The sequence below is a fragment of the Ambystoma mexicanum genome, chromosome 1q (assembly GCF_040938575.1).
Source record: "Ambystoma mexicanum isolate Mex_15411 chromosome 1q, UKY_AmexF1_1, whole genome shotgun sequence".
Classification (NCBI taxonomy): domain Eukaryota; kingdom Metazoa; phylum Chordata; class Amphibia; order Caudata; family Ambystomatidae; genus Ambystoma; species Ambystoma mexicanum.
Window position 1 is genome coordinate 1,254,839,718 of NC_090922.1, and position 21,175 is coordinate 1,254,860,892.

The 21,175-nt window shown below is 48.0% G+C and overlaps 1 protein-coding gene across 1 annotated transcript in view; it reads left to right on the forward strand.

Annotated features, from left to right (window-relative positions):
- LOC138545442 (cytochrome P450 2J2-like) overlaps positions 1-21,175 on the forward strand; it is a 470,793-nt gene that overhangs the window by 334,434 nt on the left and 115,184 nt on the right. Inside the window, exon 6 of the mRNA XM_069642069.1 lies at positions 12,518-12,659. Within this exon, the coding sequence (XP_069498170.1) occupies positions 12,518-12,659 (142 nt within the window). The remainder of the gene's footprint in view (positions 1-12,517; positions 12,660-21,175) is intronic.

Here is a 21,175-nt window from a genome sequence, read left to right on the forward strand (position 1 = left end):
AACATAGAAGGAATCCTTTTCACTGGAGACAAAAAGTGGAAGGAGCTTAGGAGACTGGAGGTCGCTGACATCAGTCTGGGTGAGCCACCTTCATGGGTGTCTCCCATTGTTGTAGCTCCAAAACAGAAGCAGCCTAGCAATGTTTGTATCTGTGTCAATATGAGAATTAGTAATGGATCCATCCGTAGAGAAAGACATCCGACACCAAGGCTAGAGGAAATGGTGACAGAGTGCAATGAGAAGTAGTCTTCTCCACAATAGTAGAGAAGACTGCCGACCTCCGATCAGATTATCACTAAAATCGTCTGTACAGCGCCTCTTGCACCAGCAGAACTTCTTTGTCCCATGTTGAACTATTTTGATGCAAGAGGCTGAGTTTGTGGCAGTGATAGGTGGGATAGGTGTTTAAACACACAATGAGGGCCGTATTGGCCGGCCTTAAAGGGGTAATAAATGACAGCAATGACTTACTCATATATTCAAAGAACAAGAATGAACAGTTGGAGCTCACAGAGGTTGTTTTCAAATGACTCTGACAGAAAGGACTGACTTTTCTTAAGCAAATGTGGCAGTTTTTGCAACACAAAGTACAGTTCTTTGATTTTGTTTTTCATGACAAAGGAATATCTCCCAACCCCCAAAGGATAGCAGCAATAAAGGACTTTCTACCACCCACGAGCCCCTGAGAGGTATCCCCAACACTGCAACCATGACAGAGCCCGTAAGGGTGTTGATAAAAAAAGATTGGGACTAGGAATGGAGTCTGACTGCTCAGACAACTTTTATGGAGGCCACAGATGAACTGGCTGTGGAAGCATTCTTTGACCCCCAAAGGACCATCAGAAATATCTCTGGACACCAACCCCATTTGATTGCCGGCTGTCCTGGTACAGGTAGATAATGGCAAGGTTTGAAAACCCATAGCGCTCAGAAGCAAGGCGCTGACTCCAACAGAGATCTTTTTCCCAGCTTGAGAGGGACATTCTGGCCATGCTCTTGGGATGTTAACATTTCCAGTTGTTGGCAATCCGATCACAGTGGTTACTGACCGCAAACCCCTAGCACTGGTACTACAGGGTTTCAGCAATGACATCCCATTCTCAGGCTCGAATGATGGATATTTAAATTACAAGATTATGGAGTGACTCACAATTCCGAGTGGGGCAGGTAACGCTGCTGATTACCTGTCCAGGCACCCAATAATACCAAATACAACAGGGAAATAACTCAAGATGGAAGCAGAGGGCGCTGGTAAATATGATTGTAACACTTGCCGTTCCAAAGTCAATGGCCCTCATTATGAGGTTGGTGGTCCGGTAATAAGGGAGCCGGTAAGGGAGTACCGGCATCCATTACTGGTCCGCAGTATTACGACCTCAGGGACCCGCTGTGGCTGTGCACCACTGTAGCGGCATGCGGGCGCGCGGGCACCGTGCCCGTAATACTGGCATGCTGCAAGGAAGAGGATATCACGAGTCAAACGGACATGCACAGACCGGCATTCAGATGCCGGTAAGAAGGGCCGCCTTGATGCCGGCAATACCAGCATTGTGGATCACCCGTTAAAAGCATCTGCTGTGTAACCAACTGCCATAGGTGCACACAATCAGCACAGGTGGAGGCAATGGAGTCAGGCCCAGCACAAAAGGAGCACACCCACACACCACACCCCTTCCCACACCAAAAGGTGCACACAATCATGCTTCTCTGTCGTGCTAAACCAAGTGCTGGATGCACTACTAAAGCATGCAAGGACCTACATATCCCTTCCATGGACACCACAGGAGGTGAATGCCACCAAAGTAGCATTCCATGCACTGGCAGGCATGCCCAACATAATTGGTGTCCTCCACTGCACTCATTTTGATTTGGTAGTCCCACATGCGTGGAAGCGGTGTACCGCAATCGGAAGCTATACCACTCCATCAACGTGTAGATGGTGTGTGGTGCCAGCCAGATAATAACACATTGCTGTGCCAGATACCCAGGATCCACGCATGATGCCATGGTGCTGCGGAACTCCTCACTAACCCGCTACTTGGAAGGAGACGTCATACGTAGTGGCTGGCTGTTGGGTGAGTCTGCCCACTGGGCCATGGGAGGAGAGGGTTGGGGATGGGGGCTACATGCATATGCAAGGGGAATGCCCACTGGGCCATGGGAGGAGAGGGTGGGGGGGCTATGTGCATATTCAAGGGGAATGCCCACTGGGCCATGGAAGGAGAGGGTGGGGGGGCTATACATGTGCATACATAAAGGACCTTGATAATGCATCGGGGTGCCTGGTGGTTCCAATGTCTAGTCCCCTAATTCATGTACACACCCAAGGCTAGCACCACGGATTGGCAAGTACTGTACAGGGCAGATAGTTATGCAGAAGTGGCTGCCATCGACGGGATAGTGCATATTAACAAGAAGGATTAACAGGCTGAGCACATATGGCAACTGAGCAGTATCCTTACACATACCTCCTTCTGCTCCCATGCAGGTGATGCCGGCTATCCCCTGAAGGCGTGGCTCCTCACCCCTGTCAAGAATCCGCGGAACAGGCATGAAGAGGACTTCAATTATGCACATACACGCACGCGAGTGGTCATTGAGCAGACCTTTGGCATGTTGAAGGCAAGGTTTTGCTGCCTCAGCAGGTCGGGTGGCGCCCTCATTTACGGGCCTGAGAAGGTGGGCAAGATCATCATGGCATGTGCAATGCTGCATAACATGTGCATCCGGCGGAACGTTCTCCTGCCACCTGACATGGAGCTGCCACCACCTGGTGAAGTAGAACGAGAGGAAGGAGTAGATGATGGACATAGGCCAGGAAGCGATTCACTTGAGGGTCGGCAGTGCGCCAATCGGTCATAGACCAATCATTCTTATGTACTGGGATGCAGAGGGTGCCATGTATTGGGAACTGTGGGCACTGGGTGTGGGGATATATGGGCACAGTGCACTATGAAGCAATAAATTGACACACACCAAAGAAGCAATGTCCACTCATGTGAAGTTTCGTACACAATGGGTGTATTCGAGTGATGGTTTGTACAAAATGATTAAACACTCAACGCCCCCAAACACCCTGCCCCTCCTCCCCCAAAACACCCCCACATACCCCCAGTACGTCAGCCACCACCACCCTCCACCCTCCCCCTAACACCCAGTACTACAGCCAACACCACCCTCCCCCTAACACCCAAAGTCATCAATGGCACAACATGTGTCTGGATGCAGTGCTTAACAGATTGTGCAGGGTGGCCCTGCTCCTGTGGTGCCCCCTTCGGAGGTGGGGGTTGGATCTCTGAGCGCCGCGCACTTCGCAGGGACATGCGCACTGGGCTGGTCTGCCTAGAACTTGCTGGTGTGGTCGATGCGGATGCGGATGAGGTAGATGGTTGTGTCCCCAAAGCCGCAGTTTGCCGCTGCTCCATGCTGTCTGCAATCCTGGTGAGGATCTGGCCCAAAGCATTGAATCCATCCCGCACTTGTTGAGCGTTTGAGTTGATGGCCTGGATTACAGCCGCAGCGCTATCAAGGATGACACGGCGTGTTGCCTCGCCTTCAGCAAGGTACTGTTTGACATAGCCTTGCATCTCCTCCTGCCGACCCTCCATCCTGGACAGACGTCCCTCAAGGTCTCGTATAACAGTGTTGGTGGTGGTTGGTGGGTTAGGTGGTGATACTGCAGACAATATGGTGCTGTGGAATGTTGGAGACCACTCTCCATGGCTGCCCTTTTCTGATGAATCCTGGTGAGAGGTGTCCTGTGGGGGGACCTGCGAGCTTGGGGTTTGACCTACAGGCTCTGAGTGGAGGACTCCTGCGTTGGTGTAATCGTCAGGGCCAGCTTCCTCATCGCCACTATGCTGTGTCGATGCAGCCATATCCCCAATTGTGCTTGCGGCAGCGGACTGTGTGCCATCATTGTCCATACCAGAATGTGTCCTCAGCCTGTGTAGGTTGTGTGCCCAGGGGTGCAGGGGCAGGTGTCTGCTAGTCCTGTGTGGGTTGCAGCATGGCTGGTTAGGCACTGGTTGTTGTCTTGCGTGCCGCTTGGCCCATCCTTGGTTCCCTCTTGGCTGGTGTTGTGCACTTCCATGTGCTTCTTCGGTGTCTGCATCCGTACCTGTGGAGGACAGAGAGTGGCAGGGCATTAGTGATGGTGGTGCTTGCATCATGCATGCGTTTGTCTTTGTGTAGTTGGCGCCATGTGATCAGTTGCATGCCTTGCTTTGCAGCGGACTGGATCCGTGCAAGGTTGGGGGGTGCTGTTTTGCAATCATGCAGGTGTTCACATGTACACCATGGTGTCTGCTGTGGGGCCTTGATGTGTGTTGTGACTTGCGTGCTGTGTGACACGTGCAGGTCATCCGTGTGTCAGGTGTATATTCGTGTATGGGAGCGGCATGCATTGAGATGTGATAGTGGTGGGCTCAGCATGTGTACATGGATATGTGTAGGTGTGTACGATGCACCATGTATTGGCTGTCATTGCTGTCAAATTTGGAGGTCAACTGTGATGATTGGTTGTCGTGTGTTTGTAGGGACACTCGCCTTCATCTGCCGATGTTGGCAAGCCAAACTCAGCTCCACCGACTCCTTCAATGGACTCCACATCTATCACTGAGTTGCAAGTCTCCTCCCATCTGGCCAATTTGATGGGTGAGTGAGGTCCACCACCTGTTGCCAGCCCCTGGCTCCGATTGGCCGACAAGATGTTCTGCACCCTCAGCCTCAGGTCATCCCAGCGCTTTTTGCAATCACGCACTGTGCGTGCAGTGGTGCCGACTTCACTTACTTTCCTAGCCACTTCCTCCCAGATGGCCTTCTTCCTCAGCTGGGCTGGACGCCTGAGGTCGCTGCAAAATACCACATCCGCATTCTCTACTAGGGTATCGGCTAACATGTTCAGCTCCTCATCCTTAAATCGTGGTTTCCGCAGGCGGGCAGTGCCTTTCTGGGTAGCCTTTGACATTTTGTCTGTGGTGTGCTTGGAGTTTTGGTGGTGTAGGTCCAATATGTGGAGGATGGCAATGAATTGTGATTTTGAAGATGGCCGTCAGAGCATTTCCCGTTCCGGCGCGATGATGTTACTTCTCAGTCCGGTAATAAAAGGCCCGTTCTTACCACTATGTTAATACCGGTACCGCTATTTCGGGGTTGCCGAGGGTGGTGGTGTTATGTGCGCATTCATTGATGCCGCTATCTGGGGCTTTGAGGGTCATTACCAGCATGCCAGTATGGCCGTTACCGGCATGCAGGGGTGCACATGCTCGCGCACTCGTAATCACCCACTGTTTGCGGAATCGAGCCAACACGGACATGTTATCACCGGCATGCTGTTAAAGGCAGATTCTTAGCACCAATCTCGTAATGAGGGCCAATGTCTCTAAAGGTCATTGCAACTGCTAGCCTGCAACATAGTGGCATGCAGAAGGTGGGGGACCAATTGAGGGGAGGACAGTGGAAATCCAGTTTGGCAGATAGTGTGATACACGCCTGAAACCAGAGCGTTCCTACAAGGGCTCTGGAAAGTCAGAGAAGAACGGTTGGTGGGCACTGATGCAGTTTTACTCGGGTACAAGAATTGTGATCTTGCCTATATTACTACAACTTGTACTGAAAATTGCATGTACAGGTAACCAGGCAGCCACCAGGTTAGGGAGGAAGTGTGGTTCTCTGATCTAGAGTCATGTAATAAGGTTGTTGTCGAGTTGCAGATGGTATGAGGCGTCGGGTCAACTGAACAAACAACCTCCAATTGAATGGCCTGTGAGGGTGACCATACCATGACTGGCAGTGAGCTTTGACTTTACCACCGTCCTGAAAAAATTATACTTTCTAGTTATCCTGGCTGAATTTTCAGAGATCTGGTGATTATGTTTGTTCCGTCCACAGGTGGCAGAGGTAGTTCTTAAGATACTTGGAGATATTTGTGGTGCGGGATTCCACACACACTGAGATTGGACAATGGACCTCCTTTTCAGAGCCAGGAGTTTGCACAGTTCGTCTTTTTATGGGTGACATCACTTCCGCATTACGCCATGTTGGCTACGAGCGAATGGGGTTGTGGGAGGATTTATGGGTAACCGCAAATAAGGCATTTTATATTACACTAGACAAACATACCCCCTTGGAGAAAGTATTGACTACTTTCTGATGGCATATAGATAGAATGTCTTTGCACTCAACGTGGTAGCTCCAGCTGAGGCATTGATTCCTTGGCAACAATGTGAGATTGCTGGTGCCGGAACATGATTCCATAGTAATACCTGAAATTGATATGACACAAACCAGAGACAAGGGCATAATCGGGAATTATAGGAATCGGTGAGGAGGCGACTCATGCTGTCCGACATCCAGTTTAAGGATGCTGCCCCCATCCGTAACAAGTGACTTGTAAATAAGCTATGCCTCCCTAATGAATCATCTCCTTGGAGACTCACCTGTAGGAAGGGATCAGTGGTTGCAGCCAAATGGGAAGGAGACATGTTACGAGGAACTGCAGTTGGATTCAGAGAATGCAGGATGAGGAACAAGGCATGAAAATGCCAAGTGATGCAGGGGAGGAGCTGAATCCCCAACGACCAGATGAAGACAACCGGGAGGAAGAATCCCAGGAATCAAGAGGTGAGGTGAGATACACAACAATGAGTCAGTTGCGATTTTTACAACGGGGTAACAGAAGAATGCCCATGAGTGTAATACATGGGAATACCCTTCCAGCCGAAGTTCATTAATATGATATGATATGATTGGTAATTTTAACGTGCTTAATACCCAGAGGTTTCTAATTGTGGACCCAGGGATTGAACCTGTGCTTCTCCGTGTCGTCTTGCTTCCAAGGTGAACATGTTTCCGCTGAGCTATCCTCCCGACTACACCTTGACGTGATGAGTCATTATTTGCAGTGTGGGGCCTCCCCTCACATGCCGTATGAGTCTAGTGTATGCAACGTGCTGGAGATGTTGTAGTTGGTAGTGTGCTTAATACTTGGATGGTCATAATGGTACATCAAATGGGGACAATACAGACATAGAATAGCATGTATTGAACAGCTATGGAACAGGAATCATGAAAGGATGTTGATTGACAATCCCCCTCTCATAATTCCATCTTCATAGTTCCCATAGGAAGCTATGAGATCTCGGGATGCATGTGTTTGGAAAAAAGGGAGAACATGTAACTGCTGGGACTGCCCAGTTTTGTTTTAAGCCTGCATCATAGCAGGTTATTTATAGCCCCCTGTCGCAACTAAAATCCATGAACAACCTACTCTTTCCATCAGAATTAACCCCTTTTATGATGAGGTTCATAAATGCATCATTTAGGCGGTGGTTCCGGACCCTCTGAAATGGTCAGTTATCTCCACGATGTTCAAAAAGGCTATTCTTGACCCTGAGGACCATCAGAATGATCACCCCATTGCCCGCCTTCCGTGGCCGGGAAACATTTTTGGAAAAGATAGCCACAAGTCAGCTCCAGAACTACATCGAAGACAAGGGTCTTCTTCATCTTCTACAATCCGGCATTGGTGGCGGTATGGGATGAGTTGTTGCAGGCGGGGGATATAGGTAAAATTTCCCTGCTTGTAATGCGCGACCTATCCGCTGCATTTGATACAGTGGACCATGGCACCATGTTAGACCACATAAAGAATATAGTGAATGTGGACGCATATGCATTGGACTGGTTCGCCTCATTTCTTAGAGGACGTAAACAATGTGTTCACATCTGAAATCCTCTCCCAATGCTGTGGTGTGTTACAGGGCTCTGCACTCCCCCCCCCTTTTATTTAACATGTATCTCCTCACACTAAAGGACATCTTGGAGAAACATCATCTCGGCTTCCGTTCTTACGCTGATGATACGCAGCTGTACATCAGACTTGACGATGTGGAAAATGTCCTTTCTTAGGTAGGCGGATGCCTGGTGGAAATAGGGGTTTGGATGGCACATAATTGGCTACAGCTCAACCCCAAGAAAACAGAGGTTATTCTGTTTGGACCTAAACATCTATTGGAGGGGAAAATTAACCCGCCCTCACCCCTGTTCTTGGGGTCCAGACTTAAATATGCTTCGAAGGTAAAGAATCTAGCATCTATATGGCAGAGTGACCTGGGATGCCACTGTCCAGTATCAGCTAAAGTACAATCCGTTTTTCATAACATCCGCCTGCTGCGGCAAACACTTCCCTATGTACCTGTGACTGACCGTATTCTGGTCGTGGGAGCTTTAGTCAATTCCAAACTAGACTATTGTAATGGTCTCCTCACTGGAGTCCCGGCCAAACAGATCTTTTGCCTACAAAAGGCACAAAATGCTGGAGTAAGATTGGTATTTGGCATACCCAAAAACACCTCAACCCCAGGCCTCCGCCTCTCCCTTCACTGGTTAGCTGTAGAGCACCGCATAAAATTCAAAATCGGTTGCTTGGTGTATAAATGTATCAATGGCCTGGCACCAAGCTATTTAATGAATAAACTGAGCCTGTACTATACTGTCTTAAGGTGGGAAGATGAACATTTACTTACCATCCCAAGGACAAGCTGTGTGAGGGGATTGCAGATTTTCAGTTGCTGGGCCTACACTGTGGAACCGCCTTCCACAGAGTTTAAGAACACAGTGACATTGCCGGGGAGGAGGAAGGACCGGTTGTCCAGCATAGACTAATCCTCAGTGCCAGGTGTTACCCCTTGTGCTGCTCTTTCAATGTGATAAAAAAATTAAATAATGTGGGCATGCATCTAAGCATGTGGTGTGACACGCTAATTTATCTTGAGGCTCCTGAGAAACGAACAGCAGCAAGTTCAGAGCCCAATGCCTGGCGCTCCATCTGTCCTTCTGGGGCATACCAGCACTTCCTAAATGTGTTCTAAATGTGTTCATGTCCTTGCACCTACTTGATGTCAGGCCTTCCAGACAGAAGATAAGGAAAGCTTACAAAAACTGTTTCTAATTTTGTATTGTATGCATGCATGTTTCACTTTAACGTACGTGTGTGTGTGTGTTTGTGTACACGCATACAGAAGAGTTTTGAGTGAGTCTGTGCGTTGTATGTGTATGCTAGTGTTGCTAGTGTGATTGTGCACATGTGTGTGCCTGAGTGTGTGTGAATACAGTTAGCTTGGTTTTAGTTTCAAAGCATAAGAGTTTACTGTATTTAACCCATCAGGAAACCGATTGAACTAAACAATAAATACCAACGAAAAACCAACACATTTTGTGTACTCTACCTACTCAGCTGAGTGGGGAATAAGGAGCTTTTTTGCATACTAAATTGCAGCACAAGTACCATTGGAGTAGAAACTAAAACCAACTTACCAGGACACACAGAACAGGCACCACTAGCACAGGCCTTCCAGCTTCTACCTACCGGCTGCTAGTGCACCAGAGATCTGAGATCTAGGGCGCAGCAACCCACAGTTCCGAGTGCTCAACCAACCCCTGTGTGAATACAGTGTCTGCATATTTTTGTGTGGTATGGCTGGAAGTGGCTTAGAGTAAATTGGGCCAGCTGGGGTCAGCTTCATAAAAGGAATTTACAGTGACCATTACTGGTATACAGTGCCGGTGTGGCTACAGCTTCATATAAGAGATTTAATGCAGCATTTACTAGCATAGATACATTATGTGCACAGCCTCATGCAAGTGATTTAAAGTGATGAATAGTGGCATAGATTGGTTGCAGCCTATAAAAGGAATTTACAGTGGCCATTACTAGCATACATTATGGAAGTAGCTGTGCGCAAGTGATTTACAGTGACCATTACTGGCATATTACAGTGTGCATAACTGGCGGCATATATTGACTGTGCCCACATCCTCATGCAGGTGATTAGCACTGACAATCACTGGCATAGATTGTCTGCAGCCTCATACAAGTGATTTATAGTGACCATTATTGTCAAAGATTGGCTGCAGCTGCATGCAAGTTCTGCCATAGATCGATGGTGGCCGCATCGTCATCCAAGTAATTTACAGTTTTCATCACTGGCATAGGTCAATTGTAGCTGCAACTTCATGAGAATTTTGCAAAATACTCCTCTGTTCTGTTGGTGGCATGACATTTCTTTTTCTTGTTACTCTAAATAAACAATTGTAAATTGTGAGAAAGATATACTGTAGCAAACGTATATTTTCGGATGTAATGTAAGATATTATTTTGCCATCCAGGCCTGGGCAGTAGCCAAGCATTCTGCGGGTTGGCTTGTTGCGAAGGTATTGGTAGTTTTTACTCACGGCTCCAAGCATTTCTGTGGTGCTCTTATGGAACATGGGTCACGGTATTCCGCCCTGTATCTCCAGCCAGCAAAGGATAGGACCTTGAAGGGTCACTTCTCACGAGTTTAGTCCATTGCTGCAAAATTGACACTGAGGTGGAGGCAAAAATAGGCAGATGTTCAGCAGAAAGTCTGCCTAAAATTCCGTAGTGGTATTTACACGGAATACTGCCAGTGGTAATCACATGGAATGCTGCAGCATTATTTGACCACTGTGTAAAGTGTGCAGCTGATAAAATTGTCAGTGTTTGCAAAATGCCATCAATTGTACTATTACTGCCCAACGGTTAATGAACCCTGTGGACATTTTAGGATGTGCTATGTTGTGTCTGACTCTTGGTATACAGGTGCTTGCAAAATTCACAGAGTTGTGCTTCCCGAGCCTGGAGCCACATTCTCACAAGTGGGTATTTTTCAATGGTAGGTGGTATGTAATTGCCCTTCAGTGTAATGACATTGAGGGCGAGGTAAGCATCGCATTGCATTAGGAAATTGTCGATGTGCTACAATATCCTGTTTTGTGTTTTAACAATCGCTGTGGCTAGTTGTATGGTGAAGCGCTCTATGCACCTATTCACATTTGAGAATGTGTCCTTTATTCCACTAACAGTCCCTGGTGTGCTAGGACATGTGATGTGCTGTACAGGAACTGTTGCCAAAGTTGTCTAAACACCTACTGTGGTAGATCAAGGACCGTGACTATTGTGTTCTGAAATTATGCACTAGCACAGACCTGTAGGACCCAAGGTTTGGCCCAAGCGCATTGATTTCTGGGACTATGCGGATTTTGTCCAAGTGATGCACAGTCGATATATGTTGGCCTGTAGCCACCGACCCTAGAGCGGAGCACTTTTGGTGGTCTGCGATGCTTTCAGTCTGTATGCTGTGTGAATTTTAATCCGTCGGGATCCACCCGTGCTCCCTGATCCAAATGGTGAACGGTTCCATGTCTTATCATCGACAGTTGTTTTTTCGACGGGTGTTTTTACGAAAACAGTTTGCTGAAAAAAGTCATCGAAATGTGTTTTTTTTTAAAAAAAATTGGGGCGGTTCCCCCAGTCTCCCACCTATTTTTTTTACTGTTCCCAACCCCCCCCCCCCCAACCTTTATCTGCCCTTCCCCATCCCCCACCCCCAAATTTTGTACTATGGTGAGCATGTTGCTTATTGCCCGGAAATATCCAATGACTGCCTACATGTTGAAATGCAGCCACCTGGACAATGCTTCTTTTAGATTACATCTTTTAGTCAGGTTTCCACCACGGTCTACATCAGAATTATTGTGTCTTGTCTGGGGTCAGGGTTCACTATGGTGAAATCTGAAGATTGGCATACAGAAAAAAGCCTCGAAATATCCGAGCTAGGGAAGAGACCATCACAGTTTAGATATGACAGACTCTTCCTAGACCCACTGCTCTTTTAGGGGCACCAACTGGCTTGGAAATCTGCTGGTGTTCCTATTGGCACGTGCATGTCTAGATGTTACTTTTCACAAAGACATGGACGGCGTCAGGGCCTTTCAATACTTTCAAATAAATGAAAGGCTCCTCAGAGGGCCACCCAGGAACTGCTCCCATGTTGCCAGTCAGCACTCTTGTAACACAGCAATATATTCCTTTCTCTATTTTACAAGATGTGTTTCCTGGATCCCTTACAGCCATCACTTCCCAAGGGATCTACAGAAGTGTTATCACCTGACAGGCTTGTAACACAGATTCCTCCACATCAGCCATTTGCTGACAAAGAAGGGTTTATAGCTCTTCAGTGGGTATTTAGGGTTTAAGATACCTGCTGGCTGGCTGTCTCGTGGTAATTGGCGGCTATTAACATTGTAATGTATGCACTCCAGGGGTGCCCTAGATTGTTTTCGCTCCAAGCAAGGGACCCCAACCATTATGTTGAAATGGGCTTCTACACATCCATAGGAAGGCCTGCACAAAGGCATCCCTAAATGTTACTTTTCAAACGTGTGTGCACATCTCATCAATTGAATCAAGTTCCCTGACTTTGAGTGCAACATACAGCTTTTTACACTTCCCCGTTTCCTCACCAATAGGCTGTGCTCCTTGCCAGATGATTGCAGGGAATAATAATTCCTTAGAAACGTTTTCCAAGTCTGGGGCCAGTACAATTTGGTCCTTGTAAAGCATGTTACGTTTGTGTTCCAGCCATTTCCAGTACGTCCTTGTATTATCACTCTGTTATTTTAATTAACTAAAAAACACTCTTTTTCTCAAAAGTTTAAAGGTGATGCCAGCTCCAGCTTCGATGAAGAAAATATGGTACATTCTACCGTCGATCTATTCTTCGCAGGCACTGAAACCACTTCCACCACCTTGCGCTGGGCTATTCTCTTCATGGCGGCATACCCCGACATTCAAGGTAGATTTAATGCATATTAAGGAATGGTCCACTTCTCTTTGTTCACAGAAACATTGATAACGTTTTTCTGATTTATTCATACCTTACGCATCTTTCAATAGCCTAAAGACAAAAGGATGTTTTATTTATTTATTTATCTTTACATTTATTAAGCACACAAAACCCTAGGGCATCAAGGCACTGTTACAACCAGGTACGTTTACATTACGGAAAAGGGCGGGATGAATGAGCGGCAGATTGTAATGTCTCAGGAACTAGCTGAAGAATAATAATTTAAGGAAGAACGGGTGTAGAGCCAGCCTGGTGTTAGTCATGGTGTAAGGGGGCGAAGATCAAGGTCTAGCAGCAGGGGAGGCAAAGTTAAAAAGGCGAGGTGAATGAAGAGGGCAGCAGGGCATGGACCTGGTTGCAGGTGTTGAGCACAGGTAGTAGGGCGGCATGCTGTAACGTAGGTTGGTGACACTCAACCTGGAAGGGGGAATGAGGCAGGGGTGTAGTGGGAGTCAGAATGTGGCATCTGGTGGCTGGAAACAGCGGGCATTACACAGTGTATTCTCGCCCACTGTTCCAGTCACCAGATTGGCTGAGCACTCTTCCCCGGGCGCGAATGTAGAGCATCTTCGCAAGTCTTTTTAGAAATGGGAGTGAATGAAATCAACCCAGGTGTTAGGGCAGTGGCGGCCTCATTGGACGCCGAGAAGGCCCTTGGTTCTGTGTCTTGGATGAACATAATCGATATCTCCCTGCAATGTCTTCCATGAAATATCTGCTGGGGGATATTGGCAACGTGCCGCTGGTAACGCAGCGATTTTTAATGTAGCCTTTATTGTCGTTAAAAAATGCATTCACTGGTACTGGAAGGCCAGGCTGGCCCCAACATGTGCAGAATGGTGGAGAGATCTGGTCTATATTAACGAGAGTGAAGAGACCTATATTACCATGGCAACTTTGGTGTACAGGCTTGAAGGCAACAGGATGAAGATTACCCCCCCCCACAAAATGCAAAGAAAAGGTGATCAAGAGACATTAGACTGGGATATGGAACTAAAGCTGTGTTCTGTTCTGGTGATGTCTGCCTTTTTCTTTCAAAATAAAGTTTTCATATTAACAGAAAAAAGAAATAGGAGTGAATGGAAAAGGTTGTATTCGAATGGATTGTGTCCTCCAACATTTTCCTCATCTATGACATGTAATGTCCACAGCTGTGCTGCTTTGGAAATATTTTCAGCAGAGGGCGCCCTTGCATCAATGGCGTTGGGTCGATGTCCTACGAAGGTCTCCGTCGAGGGTGACGTCGTCGGATGTTATAGTAGCATGCCCAGCGCCCGTAGCCTCAGTTCCGTTTTTCCTGCAAACGTGTTTGCTTCGAGAACCCAGCGCGCCTCGTGTTTCCTATTGCATTCGGTATTATGTCTTCTTCTACCAAGACGACCCTGGGCATCATTTAGGGGTCGCCAGGGGTCACAGCTGCGACCCCTGAGGTCTCCCTTGCTACCCCTAAAAATAAAATGTAAAAAGAATTGTCTTTTTTTTTTTAGTGCATGCTCCTGGGCTGTGGCCAGCGCCATGTGGCTCTTTGCTTCTGGAGTGGCTGACTGTCTTGTTCAGGCCGCACCAAAAAAAAAAAAATACAGGGCTTCCACAAGTCTAACACCTTTAGCAGAGACCCTAAATAAGAAAGAATAGGAATACCAAATAATTTGTCTTTCTGGAATTCTATACAATAATTGCTAGACTCATTAAAGGTTTGTTTCAGGCACACTTCAGGGGGTGAATCACTAATTTAGTCTGTTATTAAACACCTCAACTCAGGCTTTCATCCTTCTGAGGTCGATAAATGAGTACCAACACAGGTTGGGTGATATTGTATGTATATTTATTCTATATAAAGCGCTTAAGCGTAGTGCTATATAATAACATAATCATTTGGCCATGGACGTCTGCTTGCATTCACAGTAAGTTGCTAATATGGGCCTATACACACAAATCTTAATGATACATATGGTGATCCATTCTTGTATGACATGCATATCACTTTATAGTGATATCGTAACCATATTTTTCTTAGTGTACTTAGGAAGAATGCTATGTGATGCCACTTCCTGTTTTGTCAAGGTGTGAAATGCTGTGTTCCACTGCTTCCCGCGATATCACTTCAGGGTGGGGTTAAATGACATCACTTCCTGTGATGTCATCAGAGCTCAAGGATCGTGTGATGTCACTTCGCAACACCTGGAATTTTGGTGAAATGACGTCCCTGCCGACGACCCCGCGGTCTGACTTCAAGAAGTGTTGGGACTGTGGGTCCAAGATGTCCATCACGGACCCACATCGTATTTGCTTGTGGTGCCTGGGCTAGGACCACGCTACGGATGACTGCTCGAAGTGCCAGTAGTGGACTGCCAAGGCCTTGCAGGAGTGTAAGGGGAAATTAAATGTAGGCCGTGTTTCCAAGTCCCGTAAAGCTAAGTCTACTTTTCTGTCGACAGACGATTCGAGAGGGGACTCTCCTCGTCAGAAGAAGTCCAAGAGATCTCTGTCCCAGAGTGGTTCGTGCCACTCTTCCTCTTCGTCGAGCCGGTCCAGGAAGCAGTGTCACTGTTCCTCTTCCTCATCGGATGACTGCCCAAAAAAAAGGTGGTCTGCCCCACTAAATCCTCAACACCCAAGGAATGGGAGTCTTTTCGGGAGCAAATGTTGCAGATTTTCCATCTCAGGGCACAGTTCCATCCACACCTTAGGTGGAAGCCGGCAAGGAACGGTCTCGACTGGATACTTATGCGCCCTTGGGCCCAGGTAGCCGGCGCGATAAGCATCCAGAACCTTCGAGGTCCCGTTCGGACAAGGCATCGGAGGATCGTTAGAGACGTGCCAGGTCCAGGTCACAGTCTTTGTCTCCAGCAAAACCATTGAAGCCTGTGAAGTCATCGAAGAAGGTGTCGACGCCATCGGCACCATGTTGGTCGAGTGCGTCTGTTGGGTCTTTACCCCCGCTCAGGCCCTTGAAACCGTCGGAGCCTTTGTCGACGTCAACGCCGTCAGAGTTGTCGACGCCACCGGCGCCTCTTGGGCAGATTTTACCGGTGGAAGCATCTGTGGCTGTGGATCCTATAAGGAAGGCTTCTTCTAAGTCTGGTAAGCCTGTTACTGATGAGAGGTGTACTGCTCTCCCCAGGAAGGAGTTTTTTCAGTCCCTCCAAAATATTTGAGGATGAAAAAAGGTCAGAGGAGTAAGTTGGTCCTTTTGGTCTTCCACAAGGGATGCCTAATGTTCCAGACTGTCTCATTTACAAGGAAAGTTGCATTGAGGATCTGCGTCGGTCTTGCATGATGCCAGTGGCCTTGACACTTCTCCAGAGATGGAGTTTGGTAGGCCTGAGCGTGGTGATCATGCCAACTCTGCTTATCAGAGATTGATGTTGAGGGTTGTTGAGTACCTCGGTTGGTCCAGACCTCCGGTACAATTTGATCAAGATGATCTTACCAACATCTTGGATCAGGGTCCATCCACTGACCCACTGTTGCCATTTCATGTGGCATTGCAAAAGAGGGTGGCTGCTACTTGGAATGCCCCAGAGACTATTCCGGTGGTTAACAAGTCGTTATCTAAGAAATACCGCCCATCCAGTAGCGACCCCGGCTACCTGTCCACAAACCCCACTCGCAAGAGTTTGTTGGTTCAGGTGGCTACGGCCACCTCGAAGCAGGCAGCGTACCCTACCATCCCTCCTGATAGGGATGATAAACGCATGGATGGATGGGTGCGCAAGGTATTTTCTGCTGGGAGTATGGCACTGAAATCAGCCAACTCCACCTGTGCCTTGCAAAGTTTTCTCACACTCTGTGGAATTGCATTTCGCAGGCTGTTGAGCATATTCCCGAAGGGGAAGAAAGGGATGGTTTTCTAGCTATTGTGCAGCATGGCAAGGATTCCATGTGTGAATCCCTCAAGTCTGGGTGGGACACTGTGGATAGTGTTTCAAGGTCCTTGGCTATGAGCACCGTGATGCGCAGATTTGCTTGGTTGCGGAAGTCCGGTTTTGCACCTGACGTGCAGGCCCGTCTTCTCAACATGCCCTTTGACGGGTCGCATCTTTTTGGCAAAAATGCTGACAAGATCCTTGAGAGGTTGCAGACCTCCAAAGCAGCTTCCATATCTTTGGGCACTGCTATTCGACAACCTTAGCCTTTTCATCCTAGGGGACAGCAATGGAGGCGTGGTTCCTTTCGCTATTACTCCTCATTTGGAAAGGCGAGAGGGATGGCCAATCAAAGGGGCCAACGTAAGTTCCCTCGTGGTGGATGAGGTAGCGGTGCCAAAGCCTCTCAGGCAGCTGCCTCTTTGTCATCAGGCACTGCCGCTGCCACTTCTAAACCGCTCTGAGGCCTTGAGTCATTGTTCACCGGTGGGGGGCAGACTGTTGCAGCATCTCGAAGAGTGGCGAGCCATTACTTTAGATGCGTGGGCTCTGGATACAATAGCCCACGGTTACTGCCTCCCTTTCCTCCGCAGGCCTCACGACAATCCACCGGGGAAACACTCTTTGAAGGTTCCAGATCCACTACTTGTGCAGGAGATTATAGTCCTGCTGGAGAAAGGCGCTATAGAACCAGTGCCTGTGGCGGAGTGTAACAAAGGTTGGTATTCCCCATATTGTTTGATTCCCAAGAAGGACAAGGGACTGAGACCCATCTTGGACTTGCGTTACTTGAACAAGTTCCTCAGGAAGGACAAGTTCAAGATGGTCACTTTATCTCAGATCCTTCAGGCCCTCCAACTTCAGGATTGGTTGGTGTCATTGGACCTGCAGGATGCGTATTTTCAGGTGCCGATCCAGCTCAAGTACAGGAAATACCTGTGGTTTGCAGTGGGTTGCTCATACTGTCAGTTTTGAGTTATGCCCTTCGGTCTCACCTCTGCCCTCAGGGTCTTCACCAAGCTAATGGTGGTGGTGGCAGCGCACCACAGGAGAGGAGGGGATTTACATCTACCCCTACCTGGACGATTGGCTGATCAGGGTGTATTCTCCCGAACAAGCCTTGGATCATCTCAGTGTCACCTGCCACTCCCTTCACAAGCTGGGCTTCTCCCTCAACTTCAAAAAGCCACATATGACACCTTCCCAACAGCTCCAGTACATAGGAGCGGTTTTGGACACGTTGTTGGGGGTGTGCTCGCCACCCAAGGTGAGGGCTCATTACATTGTTCAGATGGTCACAAAATTTCAACAAGTCCAGAGTCTTCCGGCTTTCAAATTCTTAAGGCTGCTCGGCTTCATGGCATCCTGCATTTTTCTGGTGCCGGAGGCCTTATTGAGAATGAGATCCCTTCACTGGGCTCTACGGACTCAATGGTCCCAGTTCTCAGTCAGGATTTCGGATCTCCTTCATGTTCCGATCTCGGTCTCGCAGGAGCTTCTGTGGTGGGCTGATGAGAAAATTCTCATCAAAGGAGAGCCTTTTTGGCAACCATGGCCAGAGGTTACGGTAGTGACGGACGCTTCCCTGACAGGGTGAGGAGCTCATGCCAATGTTTAGTCCATCAGCGGTCGTTGAAGGCTTCCCTGCGTCTGTATGGGGGAAGTGTGTCCTGATAATGACGCACAACACAATGGCAATGCATTAACTAAACAAAAGAGAGGGTGTAGGGTTACTACCTCTGTGCAGGGAGGAAATGCAGCTCTAGTTTTGGGCAATCCGCAAGGGAATCTCCATATCGGCAGTTCATCTAGCCGGAAAGGAGAACATGGCGTCGGCTGCTCTGAGTAGGCAGAGCATGGTCTCCCACGAGTGGGAACTAACTCAGTAAGTCCTTCAAGAGATCTTTGCCCTTTGGGCAACCCTGCAGGTGGTCCTGTTCGCGACCGGTGCCAACCAAAAGTGCAAAAGGTACTGCTCAAGGGAATTTCTTCCAAGAGGAGCTCTAGGAGGCACGTTTGTCGTGGAATGGCTCTTCCCGCTACTGTATGCGTTTCCTCTGATGCCCATCATCCCTCAAGTTCTCAGGAGGCTGTGACGGTTCGGGACCCGCATGGTCCTCATTACTCTGGATTGGGCCAGGATAGTGTGGTACCCGGACATTCTAGACATGTCCATCTGTCCTGCAATGTGTCTTCCCCTAAGAGAGGATCTACTCTCGCGAGAGAAGGTCGGGTTCTCCATCCAGAGGTCAAGACGCTCAACCGGAGAGGTCAAGACGCTCAACCTTCATGCATGGTTTCGGAGAGGTTGAGATATAAGGATTGGGACTTCCCGGATGACGTGATGGAGGTTTTGCTTTCATCTAGGTGGCCGGCAACAAAGTCCCTTTCCCGTTGCTGTTGGCGTACGTTTTGTGACTGGTGCAGAGAAAAGAATGTTGATCCTTTTCAGTGCTCGATACCGGAGGTTCTCTCCTTGCTTTCTTTGGCCCACAGGGGTCTTCTTTGGGCACCATTAAAGGTTATCTGGCAGCACTGTCCATCTTTAAGCGCTCTTCAGTGGAGTGTTCTTATTTTAAAATTCCGCTAATCACTCCATTTTTGAAAGGGCTCACAAATGTGTTCCGCTGTCGCGTTTCAGGTGCTGGTCTAGGACCTTAATTTATTTTTGAAATTCCTGATGGGTGCTCCATTTGAACCTTTGCACTCTTTCCCGATAAGATTGTTGACATTTAAAACTGTTTACTTAGTTGCAGTTACATCTGCTCGAAGACTGAGTGAGTTGTAGGCACTTTCTTCTAAGCCACCCTTTACTTTGTTCCACAAGGACCGGTTTGTATTGAGAGTACGTCCGTCCTTAAGGTAGTGTCAGAATTTCATTTGAGTCAGAAGGTGGTACTCCCTGCTTTCTATCTCCCCCTCATCCTAGTAAGGAAGAGGAATGGCTCCATAGGTTGGATCCTAGAAGAGTGTTAAGCTTTTATCTCTCTAGAATGGGCAAAGTCAGAGTACATGACCAGCTCTTTGTGGGGTATACTGGACACTGATTAGGACAGGCTGTTTCTAAGCAGACATTCTTTAGGTGGATTATCCCCACTATTTTGGAATGCTACCGGTTGGCTGGCAAGGACCCTCCTGAGTGTGGGCTCAGTCCACCAGGGCCATTGCTACTTTGACAGCCCCGCAGAGGGGTGTGCCAGTGAATATCTGTGACGCTGTAACGTGGTCTTCTATACACATGTTTGTTAAGCATTACTCCCTGAATACTTCCCAGGCTCAGGATGTTGCCTTTGGTAAGGCAGTGCTTTACTCGCCCATTTAATTGGGTATATCTAAATTCTTTTCCCTCCTCTAATCATGATTACTGCTTTGGGAGTCTGTCATAGATGAGGAATACGTTGGAGGACACAATCCATTCGAAGAACAAGTTACTTACCAAACTGGTAACGTTCTTTCGACTGGATGTTCCTCCAACGTATTCCTCATCGCCCTCCCAGCCTACCCCTCTCAAGAATTTCCCATGCCATTACACCTTCCGTCCTGCAAGACTAAGTGCAGTTGATGCTGTCTTCTGGGAATGTGTGCCACACGTTGTGAGGGGGAAAAAACATGAACTGAGGCTAGGAGCACTGTGAGTGTTACTTATAACATCCGATGATGTCACCCTCGACAGAAACCTTCGAGAGACATCAAACCTGACTCCTTCAACGCAAGGGCGCCATCTGCTGAAAAAAATTCCGAAGCAGCACAGCTGTGGACATTACATGTCATAGATGAGGAATACGTTGGAGGAACATCCAGTCGAAATAACTTTTACAGATTGGTAAGTAACTTGTTCTTCTGGGTAAAGCATCAGAGTCCTGAAAACTGTCCAATTCTTGATCTGAACATTGGACCTCATTCCGAGTCCAATGGTATCCCTGCCAGTGCTACCAGCTGGTTGCCGCCAGACTCAGAATAAATTACCGTCGCCTGACTTCTCGGTTCCACCGGACTATTCCAAGTCTGGCGACCGGCAATTTCGTTGATCCCCATTCCCAAAGAGTCCTATGGCACTCTATGGGAATGGGGATACGGGAGCACCAGCACAGTTGTTAATGGTGCCATTGCTTCCGTTCCAAGTCTGCCTACTGTGGCCACTGCGCCCGGCAGGGTTAGACCTGTCAGGCACAGTGGCTCTGGCAGGCAGACTTGTAGTTTGCCGGTCTGGAAACAATGGTGCCGGAAGGCTTACCAGCACCGTTGTTTCCAGACCGGCAAACCTATAATGATGGCCATTGTGTTCTCTGTGTTGCCAGGCATCATCCACCCTATATAATAGAGGGCCAAATGAGTGGCCCACCCGTTACGTAGGCTCAACTGTTCTGACTTCATGAAACACTTAAAATATTTGCTATTAATATATTACTCCCATTCCCTTGTTGGATGAAAATTTACAATTCTTTTGTTACCTACCTCTTCAGTGTCACCCTGAATTTAGGCCCTGATGGAATAGAGGTTTCATATACCCATACCTTTCTAAAGACCCTTTGTCTTTCCTGTCACATGGTGTTTTCAAATCGAATTTGAGATCCTACTTGGATGCATTGCCACAGT